Genomic DNA, 20,690 nt, shown 5'->3' on the forward strand with positions numbered 1-20,690 from the left:
AGTCCTCTGACAACAAGCTTGCAAGGGTATAGGTAGGCTAACATGCTATGTTATTTATTCTTGTAAGCACATTTTAAGAGTTTCTATAGCTAGCATAAAATGTAGTCCTTTTGTTATTTACCTATGTATTCATATATTCCCATAATGGCATGCTATGACTACTTTGAATGATGACAAGTGGTACATGCAAGACTTTGTTATTTTACAAAATTTCCTACAACTGACAAATGCATACCTATCTTTATTGGTGGCTAGGTGGGTTTTCTTAATGTTAGAGATGGGTTTCTTAATGGTTGGTCACACCCATGAAGATATTGATGCATTGTTTAGTTATTTTTTAGAGCAATTGAGGACAAGTCATTCTCTCAATCTAGCACATCTTATGAACACCTTCAGTGAGTGCACAAGCTCAAAGCCTGCCCCTTTTATGATGACAGAGGTTTAGACTTCAAAGGGTTTATTGATGGTTACTTATGTGAAGGATAGGATAAACTTATTGGTGGACATTCAAAGCCACTGCATTTTCATTTTTTCATGCAAGATGACATTCCAGTAATGCAGTACAAAATGAATCACACACAAGATCATTGGATGCCAAAGGGTGGTAGCATAGAGTTGTGGAAAAAGGATACTCTTGGAAAACCTTTGTTTCCGGATGGGGAACCAACAGTGCTTCGAACGTGTGAGTACTTAAAAGATAGTGCTCAAGTGGTGAATGGCATAAACAACTATATGGAATATTGGGACAAGCATCGCATTAACAAAGTCTCACTAGATCCTTATTCGATATACATAATGCCAGTGATACAATATTGGGAAAACATGATCAAGGTGTTTGTCAGAATCTACATCAACTATGCAAAGTCAAAATATATGCATAGGCTTTTGGCCACAGACAACACATGTAGTAGAGTAGAACACCAGCACCAACAAAGAAGGTTTCATGGATTTAAAGGCACTAGAAGACCACTACTGTGGTCCACAATGTAACGAGCCCAAAGATACATTTCAACCTCTGAGAGATCTAAAAAAGGGTGACTTTGCTCTTGTGAGGCCAAGCGATCCAATTTGGTTGGGTGTAGCTAAGTTGACATTGAATCCCCAACACTTCCTCTAAAGAATACAATATGGTATTGATACAATATTAGGCCCCATGTTCCCATACTTGAAACTAGCATGAATTTAAGCATAATGGAAAATCAACATAAGGTTTGAATTTGGTTCTCTACATGATATTAGGTCCCCATAAGACTCATGCTACTATAGAAGACATATACAAAATATTGTTGAGTTTGGAACTTGACACCGCAGCTCATGCTCTTTGCTCCGATGGCAATGATCAAATGCATACATTTGCAACTGCTTTCTGCTGCTACTCTATAAGGAGTCTTCTTTCTTCTCATTGTTTCTCCCTTTGCAGATGTTGCAAAAGTGTCTTCTTTTGTTGTTTCGATATCGTGCCATCGCGTTTCTTGACCCGCAATTTGTTCCTTGTGCCTTGACCTAGCTTTTCAGCTTTCTTGTCTTGCAGCCTCTGACTACTTCTCTTGCAAGCCATGGTGAGCTGCATGTTACCATTGACACCATGGCCACAATCAATCAAGAATAGACCTAGAGAACCTAGCTGGTGAGGCAAGTAAAGAATAGAAGACAACTTACCCTAAAGAAGACAATGGCAAACCAAAGTCTGTGCAAGGTCACGTCGAGGTGCGTATGGGTTGTAGGGCATTTGCAGGGCGGGGGAAGGTTGCGGGGACTTAATCTTCCAAGATTTGATGGGCAAGAGGTGTGAAAATTCAAAATTCATGAGAGTAGCAAAATTTTCAACCGTCGGTTTTCCCCCCTCCGGTGATGCACGTTAATACAACACTCAAGGAAAGTGCCAAATATAGTGAAGCTCTAGCAGAAATCCTAAAGGTGTACCTCACAATTGATGAGCATCTCCCACCCTCAGCTTCAATATGAATGAACTAATAGATGCTCAAACTACCAGTTGCCTCTTTCAACAACACCACTCACCAAGGGTATGTGTGCCTAGTTGAAGAAATGGTTGATACTAGCTTCTTAAACACTGAGTAAACAATCTATGGAGTTTGAGGATTATAAGAAAAATATTGATAGAAAGCTAGACCCATCTATCACTGATGCCATCTTTACCACACTCGTTGGGTAAAAGAAACCGCATCACAACATTGATTGCAAACTCAAGCATAACCCGAGGATAGGTAATTAGATTGGTTGGGGGAGTTATTAACCCTATGGTAGCAAGGGCCAGAAATATCATCTAGAGCAATGAAGATGAGATCATTGTGTGTGTGGAGGAGTAGCAAAGGTCTGCTTGTAATAGTTTGACCTTGAAAGATATGGATCCATAGTGTAAGGATAGCCAAGATTCTCTCGATAGAAGATTTGGTTATACTTGCAAAATTATGATTTAGAAAGAGAAAAGCTAAATCTTTTGGGTACGCCACTTGCCTTAACTTTTGTCTAGGCCACTTGCCTTACACTTTTGTGTAGAAGAGAGAAAGGCTTACTCTTTTGTGTAGAATAGAGAAAGGCTTACACTTTTGTGTAAGGGTGGAAACTCTAGAACATGTAAAAATATCCCTCAATGTAAAGAAGCTCCCACTCTTTGCGGTTCAATATTCAAGTTTTCCTTTGTGTTCATATGCTTGAACTCCTAGCATTCATGCTCCCTTACACTATTGTGATCTAGCATGCTCTTACCCTTGCACTCCCTCCTCCTATCTCCTCCTTCTTCCTCCTCTTACCCTTGCACTCCCTCCTCCTCCTCCTTCATCCTTCCTCTTTCTCCTCCTCTTCGTCATCCTCTTCGTCTTCCTCCCTCCTCCCTTCCTCCTCCTCCTCCTCCTCCTCCTCTGGTCTCCTCCTCCTTCCTCCCTCTCAATCTTGTTACTTTTTCTCAACCCTTTACCCTATCAAGTCGTGAAGGAGACTAGCTCTCCACTCCTCAACCTTGAAATCTTCCTCAACCCTAAACTCTTTCTAACCCTTGGAGCCCCTAGTTAGCTTTGTCAACTCTAGCCCCTTCTAAAACCCACAACCTCCTTCTAAACCATTGAACCCCCACAGAGGTGAGAACCTCCATCAATCCTTGTGATCATTCCCTCTTTATCACCTAAGCTCACACTAGATCTACTTCTTTTTATACTTTAGCCTAGACCTCTCACCGGAATATGACCCAAGGACATATGACACACTTGTGAACACTTATGCTACAATGAGCAATGACATGATTGCAGGTACTTCATGACAAATGTTAGTTATTGTTATAGTTGGATTGTAACTTATGAATGTATTTGGAATTTTAAGAGTAATTTCTCTAATTTCTTTGACTTTGATCTTTGAGTCGAATAGTTGTTAAAAATTTTTAGTGACAAATGACTCTTAGAATAGTGCACAGAGTCGGTTGAATTAGGTTACCACAAGTGTTTATGTTTATAGTTAATTAATGCTTGATTCTGTAGAATCCTACAGTTTCTTTGACTTGGAACTTGGGAAAAGACAAAAGAATAGAAAATTTGAATCCTAAAGAAGGATATTGAGACTAAAAACATGACTACAATTACAGCACCTAAGCCTAACTTAAGGATCCTATCAGCTAATTTTGAATCTTAACTTTTGGATAGTTTTCCTAAATGGATGGCAAGCATGTAACTACGAATTTTTTCCTAATATGTGAACTTGAGACCGTCAGGCTAAACTAGCCCAATGGTTGAAATTGTGATAGTGTCCTAAACCATACCGATGGTTGAAATTGTGACTGTCCTAAATGTGTCCTAAACCAGCTCGGTGGTTGACTGCCCTAAACATGTCCTAAACCAGCCTAGTGTGGTTGACTGTCCTAAACATGTCCTAAATCAACTTGGTGTGGTTGACTGTCCTAAACGTATCCTAAACTAGCTTGGTGATTGAAATTTTCATTGTCCAAAACCAGACCGGTAGTCAAAATGGCATCCATCTCTGCCTGCATGGCTTCCTGCCATTTCGGAATATCCTTCACTTCTTGGAAGGAACAGGGCTCCTCAAGCTGAGCCCCCATAGCGTAGTTCAGGGAGGGAGTCTTCATGTTGCGTTGAGATCGCCGTACTCTGGAACTACTCTCGAGAATGTTCGTGACCTGTGAGTCTGCTAAAGTCTTCAAATACCACTGAGGTAGCTTCTTCTCTAATGGAGGTGTCTTTGCTAAGTCACCTCGAGAGCCATTCTGGAATAGCATGCTCCTTCTCCTCCTCCTCGGGGACTTCCCCCCTCTTGGATGGTGACCTTGGGTGGGGGTAATGACGAAAGTTCAGGAACCTCTTCGTTGTGGCTCTGACTCCTCAAAGATCACATCCCTATTGATAAGGATCTTCTTCTTTTCCGGGTCAAAAAGGCAATAGGCCTTAGATTCTTCACTGTATCCCACAAAGATACATCTTCGGCTATGGGAATCAAGCTTCTTCCGCTCATCTTTATGCACATGAACAAATGCATTAGAATCGAAAAGCCGTAAATGAGATATCGTTTGCTTCTTACCATAGTAAGCTTCATATGGAGTCTTGTCATCAACAGCCTTGGTCTCTGCAAAATTGCAATGTAATCACAAAATTTCCAAAGCAAAACATTTAAAACTCCCCTCTCCATGTGTATGGGGAAATAATTTCAATGGATAAGTATCTTAATGTTGAATTCAAAGCTCCCCTCTCTATGCTTATAGGAATTTATTTCATTGAATATGTATTTTCAAAGTCCCTCATGAATTTAAAGCTCCCCTCTCTATGTTTATGGAAATTAATTTCATTGACTATGTATTTTTAAAGTCCCTCATGTAAGTAAATGGCATGTACATCCTCCCAATTTAGAAATCTCCCTTTGTTAACTAAGGTGCTATGTTAGATTTTTATTAGGTGAGCTCTCCCCTCCCCCATTCTCTAGCCTCAAGCACACATATCATTACTATACTTCAAGTCAACATAACTCTTTGAGGCTTTTAGAGATACAAAGTGGGAGAACGTTCTTGAAATTGAGTAACTCCATGATAAAAATGTATATTGTTAATTACTTAAAAGACAATCCAAGAGCTATGCAAAAAGGAATAGAAAACCAAAAGGAATACTACATATTTTTTGCGAGTAAGATAATACATAATGTGAATAGGGCATGGACATCAAACAATAGTATCCTATTATATTTAATTTTAGATTTGAAAATACCATTTTATAGAAGACATTGTAACTAGATGCTATCCTACACAATCAAGCTATCCAAATAGATTCAAATACAAATTTACTTCAAATCTTAGATCAAAGCAAGCAAAGCATGCATGCTACTAGGTATTGAATGTAAAGTTATATTTTTGTTGTAGTACTTGAAAAGAATAAGTTTAAAGAATTACAATGAAGATAGGCTAGGGCTCCTTTTAAACTAGATCATTGAGAAGACATGATATTGAATGCTCAATTCATTATTAATGCATTAAAGTATGCCATAGTTTAAGAGTAATTATTATGGCTTGCTTTAGTGTGCATGGATCAAAAAGAATATTAAACACATTGAGGAGAGTCAATGCCTTGTATTTTAATGCTTGCTAAGAGTGCTTTCGCAGTTGACATGACACTATAGTATCGAAAAAGAGGAAGATATGCATTTGCCTATTGAAAGAGAGCCAATATGTTCCAATAGGTCTATGCTGCAAGCAGTTGTGAAAAGAAAAAGAGGTGATTGAGTTGTGTATGACTAATTATGTAGGCTGCTGTGGTGCCATCTACTACATGGGGAGACAAAGGCAGGTGGTTTAACCACATATTCGTGAAAATATTTTCAATTTCAAGAAACTTTTTAAAACGGTGGTCACTTTTCAAAACATTTTATATGGAATTTGCAATACAAATGCGAATTCCAGACTCAACGTGATTTGGATAAGCATCATATTTTCATCATTGTTTAGTAGGTGCATGAAAAAAGAGGATGTTAACAAGTATAGTGTAGTTTATTAAGGTTTGACTCAACCAACACTCAATCACCTTTTGGTATTTCAAAAGATTTTGAAATTACTAGCTACCTAATAGGAATTTATAATATGAGCATAAATCTAAACGCTTTGGCCTGTCCTTTTATGTTAAGCCCTTTAGAATTTGCGAAAGCATGAGATATCCCTTTCAAATGACATGGTGTCTAAACATACATTCCTTTCTATTAAGCCCTTTAGATTTTGCAAAAGCATGAGTCATCTTTTGAAATGACATGGTGTTTAAACATAAAGTAAGAAGATCGATATCTTTCCACAGGTGGGAGCAGACATATGTTCATGAAGTTGCGAAGAGCTTTCTATATTCTTCCCCTATAGTGAACTTTATAAATGCCTCATTAAATACTTGTGAAAGCATTGGCAATTAGACCTTAAAAAAGCATTCGATTTAAGAACGGTAAAAAGATTCAAAGAATGTATATAAGCACAACATTAATAATGCTTGAACATTTTAAGAACAAGTGAAAACATGTGTAGTTGTGCCAAATAAATTAAAAGTTTCCAAAATACATCTTGACAATGCATGATGTATTGATTGAGCCAAGTGATCTACCTTATACATATTAAGTGAGGTTGAATTTCATTGATGTGATATCGATAAAAGAGAAGAAGCTCATGGAATAGGCTAATGAAAATTCTAGAAATATAACGTTGAGATTAAATAGGAATAGAATACTCATGGAGCGAAATTGAGATAAAACAAAGTAATGACTTTGTCAACTTAAAGCATAACATAGTGGGTATAAGGGTCCGAATATGCTACTTATCTCAAATAAATGCTAGGAACCTTGCACAAGGAGGTCCCATAATATACTAGGGAATTTTCATCTCTATCACTTTGAATTTTTTCAAGATGCCCTCTAAGGGGATGTTAGGCTTCATGATCATAATGTATATGGGGCTATTTGTAGATGGCTAGTGCTAATGTGGGAAATAGTACTAAAGTTTCCTTGGGCCTAGTCCACAAAAGTTGCATTATCATAGGAGCAACCTAGGTTATTATTTTACTAGGATGTATGAGTAGGGTTATAGTTTGCATGCATGCAAAGTTAGTTGATAAATGTGAATGTTAGTAATCAATAAGATGTCTACTTTCATTCATGAGCCCTTTTTTGTAATGGAAATCACCTTCTTGTAGAAAGTGACCAATATGCAAAAATTGGATGGAAAAAGATGCAATTACATAATTAAAGCCCCCATAGAAACAATCCATTTTCCAAGGAAAAGAAGTGAGAAAATTCAACGATGGAAATTGTGAGCAAGTTCGGAGAAAATTGGGGTGTGAAAAAAGAATAGAAGGGCGAGATGATCATTTTGCAAAGTAATGAAGTGAGAAAAGTCATGGTGTAGGAAAAAGAATGGCTCGTCTACTTATGAATGGTTGGGTATCTGATTCTCTCTATGGGTCCAGTTTGCTTCTCCTCCTCTCATGACATACAATATGCATAGAAATGAGACCCAATGAACAAGAGAATGGTGTCGGTGTGCGTCTCCTCCTCTCATCACGTACCATATGCATAGAAATGAGACCCAATGAACAAGAGAATGGTGAGGGGACGAGTGGGGAGATCTTGTAGCAATGTCAGAAGGGTATGAAAAGGCACCTATCAACTAAATTGAATGGTGTGCTTCATCAAACTCAAGGGCTCCAAAGCAAAGACCTTTGGAGATGGAGCCTAGAAAGTCACTCTTGCTGCAGGAAAAAAAAAAAGGTATCCCTAGGAGTCAGCTATGGCTATGGCCTGTGCCTCTTCTTCTTCTTTTCTTTTGGCCTGTGCCTCTTCTTCTTCTTTTCTTTCTTCTTCTTCCAAAAAGCATTGCACCACAAGGCACCGCCTCCCTAAAACCTATGCTTCCTCCGCTCCACCCTTTTCCTTCTTTTTTAATGCCCCAATTGCTCGCGAGTCGCTACGTGCCAGTCGTTTCGTAATCCTCACATCCCTCTTCCCGGATTTAGCGCTGCCCTTTCACCTGCCGTTTTTGTTGGGATTCACAGAACAACTCTATACAATTCGAACATGGCCTGCCTTCCTAGCACGTTTCACTGCAGACAGCCGTTGCGTGTCACAACACCATCGTACTCAGTGCAAGAAAATGGCAGCTGTTAGCACAAATGCTCACAGCTCCAGTCGGCGCAGTGCCCACAGTACGGTGAACATTGTCCTCGGATTCCCTCTACCAGTTAATAACCCTGCTCGGCTATCGAGGTCCGTCGCAAAATATTCTGGGATTCCTTGGCGAGCGCCGAGGACCTACAGCTTGCTGCAACTCCTCAAGTCGATAACCTCGAATTTAGCTAGCGAAGACAGGAAATCCGCCTGTTCGTTCAATGCCCAGCGTCGCGCATCCTGCCACAGAAGGCGAGAGAGGCATTCTCTCTGCGATCGCGTCCAATAATTCTCGTGATAATTCTGCCAAAAGGCCAAATCTTGATGATGCAAGTCGCGCCATAGATTGCAAAAACGACACGCCATCGAAATGAAAAGGGTAAACGAATCGAATCGATTGAGGTCGATTGAGTAGCTATAGTTGAATGATCGCGCGCGGGGGAGCTCGCGAGCCTCTTGCCCGCGAGGTGTCGAAGAGAGGCGAGATTGAAGTTGAGAAAGTACCGATCGTCGGGGGCCCCGGCGCCTCGTGCTCGCAAGAGAGGGTTGTCTACATTTTGCCGCCCAGGGGTACAACGGAGGCTCTTTTTCCAACAAAGAAGGTCCCCCGCTCCTTCGTCCGCCCACGTCTGCGAACGGGGCTGCCATGCGTCCTGTAGCGCACCAGATCTTCGTGCGCGACAGCAGCAGAAGAAGAAGTAGAGGAGCTCGGCGGAGGGAGTTAAGACGAGGCAGAAGCATTGGAGCAGAGGAGGAAGGAGAGGGCAGTGGTGCAAGCGAGCGTGTTTAGAGAGGAGGCGTATTGGCGTCGTCGTCGGATCTATTCTTGTATATAGACGAATTGGAAGCAGGTGGAGCGGGAAGCAGCAACGGCAAGATTTGAGGAGCAGCAGCGGCGAGATTTGTGGCGATGGAGGTGGAGGGAGGAGGTGCCGGGTAGCTGTCGGGGATGCTGGTGCTGGTGAGGGAGGAGGATCAAAGAAAGCTGGCTAGGAAGCGAAGCTTGCACCGAAAGGCAAGTTGGAAGGCTATGGCGATGAAGGTTGTCGAGGAAGAAGGGAGGAGTGGACGGGACTGAGCAGGTAAAGCTTCATGTTCGTCTTCATTTTCTATTTCGTAGCTTAGGAGAGATGGAGGGCGGAGGTGGGCGGCGGTTGGCGGAGGTTGGCGGAGATGAGCTTTCGCGTGTGTAATACTCCGCCCATTTCCGCCGCCCCTGTTCTTTACTTATGTGTGTAATCTCATAGGGAGAATGGCACTAGTGCGCTTTTCGTAACGATGGTCCGGCGCCTGCGCCGCCCGTGCTCCGCTCACCTGCGCCTCTCTTGGTTGGTTTTTCTTCATGTTTGCAGACACCGCCTCCGGCGCCGCTTCCGCTGCCTGCCCCCCATGGCGGAGCCCCGCCGCGCTTTCTCCCCCTCCCGCCTCCGTCGCCTCATGTCCGACGGCGGCGCCGCCACCGAATGGAAGCTCCAAGCCGAGCTCGCCGCGCAGCTCAAGCTCTTCCACCGCCGCCAGCCTAATAATAATAGTAGTAACGTCGCTCGTCCGCCCCCGCCGCCTCCTCCGCCTCCGCCTCATACAGAGCCCTCTCCGCCGTCCACCCCTTCGCCGCTCTGCCACCTTCCGTTCCCCAGCCGCGCCGTCGACCCCGACAGCGCCTCCGCCGCCTCCCCTCCTCCGCCACCCCCTCCTCCTTCCTCCGCCCCTCCTCCTCCGCCCCCTCCCCCGCCTCCCCTCCGCCGCCCCACCTTCGCCCCTCCCCTCCTCCTCCGCCGCCCCTCCGCCCTCCCCCCGCCACCTCCCTCCCGCCACCCCTCCGCCCCGCCCGCTTCCCCTCCACCCCCTCCTCCTCCGTCCCTCCGTCCCCCCGCCCTCTACGCGACCGTCTATTCATCCCCCTCCTCCTCCTCCTCCTCCTCTCCCTCCTCCTCCCCTCCCCCTCGCTCCTCCCTCCTCCACCCTCCCCTCCCTGCCTCTTCGTCATCCGCTTCCTCTCCCCAAGTGCGCACCCCTTCCTCCTCCTTCGGTAACCCTTCCCCTGTGCACTCTCTCGCGGGTCAAGAACGCGGCGTGTCTCCCCGTTCCGATCGTAAATCTGCGAAGGAAGAGCAGCGCCAACTTGACGGACAATATTACGATCGTAAATCTGCGAAGGAAGAGCAGCGCCAACTTGACGGACAATATCACGATCGTAAATCTCCGAACCAACGTGACGGACGAAATCAGCAGGAAGTCCAAGCAGGATTAAAGGACGAGAAGGCGGAGATAGAGGAGGTAGCCACAGCGGATGAACTTGAGACTGCAGCAAAGCCGAGCCAGTACAATGGCACAGACGCGAGAGCGAGGAGTTTCATCATGGACAGGTTCCTCCCCGCCGCCCAAGCTGTGGCGGGCGGCGACGCCCAATATGGCAGCATCGCCGCCGCTGCTGCGGCCGCTGCCAGGAGGCGCTCGCAGCGGCGATCCTTGCATCAGCGCACAAATTCAGCTTCTGTTGCTCCCATTGCTACCGACAATCCAGACAAATCACCCCTCACCACACCGCCGAGGCAGCCACAATCACAATCACCGCCACAGCCACTGAATCCATCAAGAACCAACAGCTTCACATCTCGCCCTGCCGTCCGTTCGGAGCCTCAAGTGGACGACAATACCAAGGGCTGCTCCTCGAATGTTTGCGGGTTTGGCTTTTTCGGGCTCAAGACTGCGATTGCTCACGCCCATCGCAGAGTAACAGCATCGGCACGATTCATTTCTAAAGCCAAGAACAAAGTATCGCCATCTCGTCTTGTGGATCTCATCCACGAGGATACTTTGCCTGGATCGGACGAAGAGGTAAGCTGAGATTTCTTCATACGTCGACGATCAGAGCGAAGTTCAACAGGTTCTCAAAGATGGTCATGCGTCCACCGGGTTGCTTGTAGGAGCTGCATTTTTTCTTCTGTCTTAGTGTCATCAAGAAGGCTGTTGTCTTGGAGGATTGCCTCCAGATTGCGTCTGCTGCTGTCGGTCGTTGAGCCCGTTTGTGCATTCATTTCTGTCGTGGTTTATTTAGTTTCTGTCCGCATCTCTTCATCTTGCTGGCTGCTTTTTCAGGAAGCCGTGGTACGAGAGGTAAAGGCGACACTGCAGAGCAGACGGAACCAAAAGAGTGAGCATACACCTGGCTCGACCATTAATTCCGGCTCCTCTAGAAACACCAGTTTCAGAATTGACGGTCTTCCACAATGTAACACAAGTTTCTCAGGCAGCCCTGTGTATTACGATCACACTAGTTCCAGTGTGAAAGCTAGCCCTCCACGTGAGCCGCCTGAAATTGAAGTCGACGAACCTCAGTTCTATGATGCTCTAAGCGCGTTTGATTCCCAGACGTCTACACCTGGCCGTAATACTCCTTACAGCAACGGAGCGGCTTACGAAGGTACAGGGATGTCGGAGTTGCCAAAGGACTCGGCCGATGATGGAATGATCTTCGCAGACGCAGAATCCGGGCGTTTTGAAACACCTTGCGGTTCTGTGAGTGACTGCAGCGTTGCCGAATCAGATACTTGGCGTATCAGGGATGATCGGCAGTCGCTGAAATCAACCGGCCTGAAGTCATCGAGCCTCAGTCAGAGAGTTGGCAAGGGATTGAAGGTGGAGACTCGCGGCGAGCACGTAGGGATGGAAGATCTGAATGGTTTTAGCAGCTACCTGGCAGCCGAACAAGGAGTTCCTGCAGACTCTGCTTATCTCGCGGAACTTGAGCCACAGCAACAAAAGTCCAGCAACAGAAGCTTCTCTAAAACGGAGAGACACACATTCCTGGAAAGCTCTACCTGCAAGATTTCTTCAATCACCAGCCCAGTCACTCCTGTCTTTCCTGCAAAATGCCAAACTAACAAATCAAATGGCAGGCTCCGCAAAGCAAGCGGTGAAGTAAAAGCTCCAGCTGAAGGTATGGGTTGGCCTCTTGGGATATCCAGTTACCGTCCAGATAAACAAGTCAAATCTGCTCCACCTATGCAAAATTTTGCGGGAGGAGTGAATGTACCCTCGCCTCCATTGCCTCCAGCTCCTTCAGGATCATGGCTACATAAGGCGATATCGTCCAATGCATCGAAAGGATCATCATTGGCAGCCTTGCATACAGCCAAGGCTGCAAGCTCTGCCAAGAAGAAGCTGGACTTCGCCCAGAATGATTCCACAGAGATGAAGTGGGAGGATATGGTGAAGGGCAGCCACGTGCAGCCGGGGCACTTGAGATTTTCGGAGGTGAGCCTCAATTTTTGGGTCTCCAAAATTTTTGTCTGATCAACCTTTGCAATCCTTGTTGGTTCACTACAATTTTTCTGTGAAGAAGGCAATGGGTCTCCAGATTTTTGTCTGATCAACCTTTGCAATCCTTGTTGGTTCACCACAAATTTCTCTGTGATATTCTCTCTAATGAATGTTTCTCTTGCTGATGCAGGAACTTCACCACCGCCATTCTTCGAACCTGAATTCTAGCAGGCCTTTGATTTTGTGAGAGGTGTGCAGCTCTGAAATCGAATATAGGCAGATGCATTCTCAGTATCCTTCGAAAAGTGTGCATCTGCATCTTGATAAGACTGGAATAATGGACTATATTTGCTTCCACTATACACATGTAGAGGACTTTTGGTAGGTCTCATTACCTAAGCAGAGCCCTCATATAGGAACAAGAACCCTCACAGCAAGAACTTTGTATAGTTTGTATAGCAATCTATTATGCAATTGCTCTAAAACTAGCATACAATGATCCAGGCTAGTTTCAAGAAACAACCATTTCCAGAGGACCTTTTGTCTGTAGAGGTATATTTGAGCAGGGTTTCCCTAGAAGCCAGGAAACCTCAACCGGGTAACCTTGTATAGCAGAATATTAAAAGCAAGCTCAATATATTTCGAGTGGCCTGATCTGCAAGGTGGGTTTGATGCAGATTTCAGTATTAATTCTCGTGAATTACTTTATGGCAATGCGAGGCTTTTATTGAAGAACCTTCTGTAATGGATCTCTACCAATGTAGCAAGCTGCGAACGGTGCTATGCATCAGATAGTGATGCTTAATTTTCCAGATGTTCTGTAAAATCCGGATGAATTATTATTTTATATAGGGGCCTTTAAAACAACTAAAGTCTGAATTTGTACATTGGATACATTCTACTCTTACAAAGATATGTATTACATTGTATAGGGGCCATAAATAAAAAGGATCTGGTGGAATCTGATCAAAGGCGTATGTGACTGGATAGTTGTGAAACTGAAAGGAGAGGAAAAATAAATAAGCATGCCACCTGGCCTTGAATTTCTTCATAATATGTTTGGACACCCAGCCGCCTTCTCGAACAACCATTTTTTCCACCCTTTTTTGGGCAAAAGTAATAGGTGTATAATTATGAAGAGGCTTTGCAATCCAAAGTATTTTCGAAGGTTTTTGGGCGAAAGTCAGGTGCTGTGAGGGTTCTTTGCAATACAGAGTATTTTCTAAGGTTTGTTTTCTCTAGTGTTGCAATTATATAGCGTAGTTGGGTGTTATGCCAGCATAAATGTTTGTACTTTCACATTTAATCAAGCATCTGTGGCCGTTAAAGGCTATTGTGTAACTTGATTTATACCCACCTCTCCATGCCTTAGACGGTTGGAAAAGTTGGGGAAGTCGGCCTCTCCCCCTTGAAAAGTGGCTCTTGACCACTCGGTTTGATGAGGAGGATAGGCCTCCTTCCCCCCTTTCCCTATTCCCTGAATCTTGGAGATCTGAGGGCTTTCATTGCCTTACCCAAACATCATGGGAACCAATGTTTCTTGGCCGGCCACCTGGCTGAACATGGTCTTCTAATTCGGTAGCTCATGGTCTTGGATACTTGACACATGCCAGATGACCAAAATCAAAAGTTAGCCATCAAAGTAGATCATTCGCTTGTGACCTGGTCACCATCAATTTGACTATTGATGGATCGATTGAATTGATTAATGTTAAATCTGGCCATCAAATTGGCTATGATGGCTTGATCAAATTGGCCATTGATTTAGGCCATCAATCTAGCAATCAATCTTCCAAACGCCCTACATCATTTTACATCAAGCCCTCTAGAGCTATTTTTTCAAGTTCATATTCCTTTTGATTGGTCTTTTGGAGGGGTTCTATTATGGACGTTCGTTGGATGTCGTCATTGTGGGTGGCACAAATTTGCACCAATGTAGGTTAGTGTACATTTTCCACCTTGTTTTACTTGCATCACACTTATAGCATATTATGATGGATAAAAACTTGAGAATAAATTGCCCTACATTTTGATTACATGTTCTTTCTTGTAAATGTGAAATGGTTGCCTTTGGACAAGGGTTACATACCAAGGGGGTGTCTTATTAAAAAACCCTACATGGAATGTGTAAATATTCAAACCATTACTCACATTAGGTTCTTATATATGTTCTCTTTATCAAATTTTTAATTTTGTGATTTTGTGAAATAAAATAGCTATATTGTATGTATGTTTTGTCAGTCTTTTAGATTAGAAGTCTAGATATGTTGAACCCACATCGGCATCAACATGGCTATTGAGAGGGTAACCAATGATTCGAGAAGAAATAGTTGGAAATCATGATGTTGATTTATGGAAACAATTGAAAACCACTATGCGAACATTTGATAACATAGATTTGAAGAATCACACACATATATTCTACTTTTCAAAAGATATTCTATTAATGGTCAAATAGACACTTGTATTTTACTCTCTAATAAATATAAATAAATAAATATACATACATACACGAATGTACACATGCATGTGTGTGTGTAAGCACCATTGAAGAAGGAGAACCAAACCTTAAGAAGAAAGGTCTTCTTCTCATGAGAATCACATGAATTTAACATCCCCTTTTCTTGTAATACAAATACCTTTGGATAAGAAAAAATAGATTTTAGCTTTGAAATCCATCTAAATAAAAACAATTATTCTTTGAAATCCATCATGTACATATGTATGTATGTATGTTTGCATGCATGCATGTATGTATACTCTGAAATCGAACATCATTCTTGAACTTTATAGCCACTAGTGCCACTCCTCCATGACCTTATGGGGAGAATGGCACTAGATCCATTGAAGCTCTATTAGGAGCCTTTCTTCCCAAGGGGCTATGAAAAAGGTAAAACAATTTGCCTCGATCTTGTTCATAGATCATCCAATCAAACAACATCCACATCAATTGAGCACCAAAGTACATAATCGGTCAGAAAGTAATAAGTATATAAAGAAGTACAACGTCTTTAATCAAAACTCATAATTTGCAAATATTTCTCTCAAGTACATATATGGTCCATGGTTTCAATACAAATTTGTCCATATTTTGCAATTATATCTGTTTTTTTCTTAGAGATAGACCAAGGTAGTAAATCAAGGGAAAGTACATAACATTCATCTTTGGTTAAGCAAGACTCACCTTGTGAATAGTAGTGGTGTTTATGAACACTTTAATAGCTTTTACATTGTTGAGACTTGCATTTCAAGAGATTTGGATTGAGTGAGACTCATCTTGTGAACCTTAGTGGTGTTTATAAATACTATAATAAATTTTACATTCTCAAGACTTGCATTTCTAGATTTCCAAACCTAAGGAGAATCTTCCATGCCTAATCAAATGATCCACTGGTATGTTGTGAATCTTGGTGGTGTTCATATACTGGTCATAAACACCATTTTAAAAACTCAAAAGTACAATTGATAATCATGAATTCACATTCACATTGTATTGAATCCAAAACTTGCAAACAAACATGAGAAATCTACAAGACAAACATTTATCATGCACCTCCAATATTTCGACTAATAGGCTTCATTGTAAAAGGAGAACTTTACATCTACATGGATTGCTCATAGCAAAGACAAAAAAACACGATTTTCTTTAAAACTTAACAATTGGTTGATGCACAATTGAAAGCTGTGAAATTAGACATAGTTCTAGCAAAATTCTCACTTTTTATAGTCTGCTTGGGGAGAATGGCACCAATGCCATTCTGTTGGGGAGAATGGTACTAGAGCCATTGAAACTCTATTAGGAGCCATTCTTCCCAAGCAATTATGGAAGAAAGTAAGAATTTTGATTAGTAATGAATGTAATCAAAACTCATAGTCTACAAATAACTCCTCTCCTACATGTATATATCATATATGGCTTCAACACAAATCCGCCCATATTTTGCAATATCTATTTTCGTCATGGAGTCATACCAAGGTGCAATATTAGGCGGAAATACATAACAAACATTTGGCTATGCATTTGTATTTCATTGCTATTGATAAACCCCACTAAATTGCCATACTGAACATCACCCTTCATAGAGATACTTGGGTCCTCTTAGATGGAATACTTCTTTAGCCTTTAATGAATCTACACAATCTTTCCAATCTCTATATGATTAGTTGCCACCTCCATAATGAAGAATAGTAGTCCCTCTCTTGAGGCACAACTTAAAGATGCAATCCCGATTGTACTGTCAGGGTATCTCCTCCACACATTCACATCTTTGAGTCTTCTTGATTACCTAACCAACAATACTTGCACCATGTTTTGCCTTGATTGTAGAAATCACATTGAAGCCCCCATCAATTACTCTAGTTGGGCACTTAGGAGCACTAAACAATGTATCCAACTCGACTTCCATAGAGCATTTAAGAGAGCAAGGTGGAGTATTCACCTCAATATTTTTACTTTCATTTTGTTGTCAAGGGGTAAGGAAACTAGATTTAAGATTACAACCTCAAGGTTAGTAGGCTCTATGGACGTCTTTAAAGATTTTGCAAAGTCTTTATAAATAATCGTCTCTAAGGTAACCATAGAAGATGTTGATATGGATGAATCCAAATTGAAGTGGCTATTTCCCTCTACATTCAATTGCTCATCCATTGGAATTAGAAATTATGTATTTCTTTGGGCATCAGTAATCAAGGCACTGAAATTAACATAAGTGTATTATGCAACACCTTACCTCTAAGAAGCCCTTCATTGATAAGAAAAACATGAAGAACTTCATGTCTATCTTCTACAAAATTTATCTACACTTACCTTATGGCAAATGATTGGATTGAAAACAATATGATTTTTAAAAAAGGATAGTTGAGACTACAAATGAGAGGATACGATAAAAAGATATCCAATAACCACATGTGATAAGGACACACAACAAAGGGCATCTATGAAAGATAAAAGGGTGTCTAAGAATAGCATAGAGAAAGACAAAAGAGACCATCTACAAAAGGTGTCAGAGAAGGCATGTGCGAATAGCTTGAGAGAAAGGTGTCCAAAATAGAAAGATGTGGTGGAAGGGAGGATGGGACAAGATACCCATTCGAAAAAGTTTGAATGTCTAAAAATAGCATAACGGTTATGATAAAATGAGTATGGCCACCATATTAAATGGGCTACCTCAAATTTGAAACTTAATTAACATTACATTATGTAAAACTTTGATATACATTTAAAATTAAGTAGTGGGTTTGATAAAAGAGCTAATGGATTAAGATATTTGTATTGCAAGAGGTATCCACTTCAAATAATCTTTTCATACATCATTAACTTTCCTTTCCATTAGCACATCGACTTTCCTTTTTTTATTCCTTCACTTTCCTCTTCACCATCATTGACATACCTCTTCGTGGAGGGTGAGAGATGAACATTTTCTTCTCCTATTGAATTTGACTCTCACTTGCCTCTCTACTTCTTGGTATCCTCAATTCCTTGCAATCTTGATAGACTACCCATCTATGTTCTTTTCTAGGCCCCTTTACCTTTGTAAGCTCTACGGTTTTGTCCTTTACCTGAGTATAGAACTGATGTACGACCTCCATTTTTTCCTTTTTTCTTTAAAGTTCTTTTGGTTTATCAATTGTACTGGTTGAGTCAGCTATAATTAGAACTTCAAGTGGTTATCTTACGTCTTGTAAGACATAGTACAAGAAAAAGTTCAGCCTTTGTATTTTTGCATAGGTCTAACCCTAAAATACTACTTGCTCTTTTTCAACGGCTTTGCCAAATTCCAGCAAACAGTTTGAAATCCTTGCAATCTTGCTTGTTTGACAAGTCAAACTAGTTTCCCTTGATAAATATCATGTGCATAAGATGCCTTTCAAGAGTTTTAATAAGACCCATGTGTTGCTCTCCATTTAGTCTCCTTGACTTTCTTTACAAGAACCAAATTATCCAATTGCATGCTTCTGATAGAATCCCAAACCCAAGATTTTTGTGGCATGATCAACAAATTCTTTTTTTTTTTAAACTTTGGTTATGTGGCTATGGAAAAAATTTGTTGCTTTATAGGATCCAAGAACTAATCTTCACTTGGCTCCTACAGCAACAAAGAATTTTTCTTGGCATAGCAAAAACAAGTTTTTTTCTTAGCATAACCTTCAATCATTTTCTGTCTTTTTGTGGCACAATTGGCAAAAAAAAATCATGCCACATTGCCAAAAAGTGATCTTTGAAAAACAAAGATAACTTTTTGGCACTTGCTACTCTCAGAGCTAGGAACTGATTGTCACTTGCCTGATGCAATCGTGTTAGCTGTAAATCAAATCAATGACAAGGCAAGCTTTTAGCTAGCATGGGCAGTCAATAATTTGAAATTTTGACCTTTTTAGCCAAACCTTTAGAATTTTGATAGCGTCAACCATTTGGAGTATGCTTTTGGTAGTCCTTACATGATTGCAATGCTTAGGGAATTGGGAGGGCGAAATTGTTCCATTGGCTCTTTTTTGTCATATTTGTCATGACCATCAAGCTAAGATTCTTGGTTGTTATTGAACATGCTTTGGCTTGGATCTATCTTTTCAAACATGAGTACTGAAAAAGCTATGATGTGCCTAAACTAATCTTATGTGAATGAATCCTAAGTACACACATGATGAACATCTAGACTAAATAAGAATAGAATCAAGCTCAATTAGGTTAAAAGGTTGAGATTATACTCATAAAGAGACTTGAGAGCTTGCATGTGTTGTAGCATGAAAGTGATATCCCTTTTATCATAGTGGAGCACATACATGCATTTCTTACTCACATGTGGGATAAAGCTTCCTTGCCATGTGGCATCATGCTCTTATCTTCATAGCTTTACTCATACCTTGTTGTCATCTTGTGCTTGTGGCACCATAGATCTCAACATCTCCTCTTGGTGCCATGATGTATAGGCTATTGTAAAGTGGTAAGATGTCACCTCCTTTTAGTGTAGACATTGTTACATTAGAGTGGGGTATGACAACACGTTAATACCTCCTCTAGGTGCTTGAAAAGCTACTCTCAGATGGTCAAGTTTGATAAAAGAAACTAGTTCTGCTCATGTGGTGACCTTTTACGAACCTTTTACAACCATGGGCTAAGTTGTTAAGTCTCATTGGTTGCCTCTTTGCTTTAGAGATGTGAGTCACTAAGTTCTTCTCTTTGCTTGATGAAGACTCCTTGGTGTTGGCTTTGCGCTTGTTCTTTCCTAGTCTTGCTCTCTTTGGCATGTGCTCCTCTTTGGATTCACTATGGATTTTTTGTATTTCCTTTGGCTCTTTGGTAATTACTTTGATGTGGATTTGATGCTCCTTGTAGCGTAAAGATTTGCTATGTTTTTATAGTGTTGAGTCATGATAGGTTGAGTAGTTCTACCATTGGAGACTACCTTGTGGTTGATCTGCATTTCTTGTGTGATGTCGTGTATGCTTGTTTTGGTTGTTTGTGTTTGCCTTGCCTTTGATTATGTGCTACTCATTTCTAAGTCTACCAACCACATAGTAGTTGCATTAATAATCTGCTTACAGAGCTTAGTTGTAGTTATCACTATGGTAGTCTCTTGATTACTTGTTGTCTCAGCCACTTTTTTGCTCCTTATAGGCTTTATCTTTGCATAGGTAGTAGTCATAGCATTGTCATTGATGCACATTGCTTGTGGTTCTAGATAGGCTGAGATTAGGTTATAGCTTTGGAAAGAATAGGATAGGATAACTTTTTGTCTCACATAAAGGATAGGCGGAGTAGAACTCAACTAAAGCAGGTAGATGAATAGGAGACACTTAGGAAGGAACACTAATGAAGGAATCTCTCTCTCTCTCTCTCTCTCTCTCTCTCTCTCTCTCTCTCTCTCTCTATGGGTCTCTCTCTATGGGTCAGGTCGAGACCGAGGAGCACTTTCTTTGTATGTGTCCCACCTACTATGAGATCCGAGGGTGCTACCATTGCCTTTTTCAAGAGGGACACGGGTTTTGGCCCACTCTCACAACTGATCCACTTCCACGAATATTGGGCTGTACGTGATGGACATGCGGAGACAAAGAGAGACACTACTGCAATGGATCAGAGAGCAGCAGGATGCGACCACCACGTCATAAGACAATGAGGTGGATCGAGCGCAAAGACAGGTCACTGACTTCTTCTACGCATTTGAGTCAGCTCTAGGGCACTCGAGAGTAGAGGAGGAGGAGCTAGCTAACATGAGAGAGAGATGGGTCAATAGAGGGAGTCGGCACGACACCACTACTGGACAAGGGACACGGGGATCTCACATGTG

The 20,690-nt window shown here is 41.8% G+C and overlaps 1 protein-coding gene across 1 annotated transcript; it reads left to right on the forward strand.

The window, feature by feature from the left end:
* The first annotated feature begins 10,030 nt into the window (after positions 1 to 10,030).
* Positions 10,031 to 13,521, forward strand: LOC147903691 (uncharacterized). The gene is made up of 3 exons (XM_087400613.1): positions 10,031 to 10,977; positions 11,239 to 12,396; positions 12,593 to 13,521. The coding sequence occupies exons 1-3, from the start codon at positions 10,498 to 10,500 to the stop codon at positions 12,647 to 12,649; spliced, it is 1,695 nt and encodes a 564-aa protein (XP_087256739.1). The 5' UTR covers positions 10,031 to 10,497; the 3' UTR covers positions 12,650 to 13,521.
* The last annotated feature ends 7,169 nt before the right edge of the window (positions 13,522 to 20,690 follow it).

The sequence above is a fragment of the Dipteris shenzhenensis genome, chromosome 3, assembly GCF_047967505.1.
Source record: "Dipteris shenzhenensis isolate YYH24624 ecotype China chromosome 3, Dip_SZ_1.0, whole genome shotgun sequence".
Classification (NCBI taxonomy): Eukaryota; Viridiplantae; Streptophyta; class Polypodiopsida; order Gleicheniales; family Dipteridaceae; genus Dipteris; species Dipteris shenzhenensis.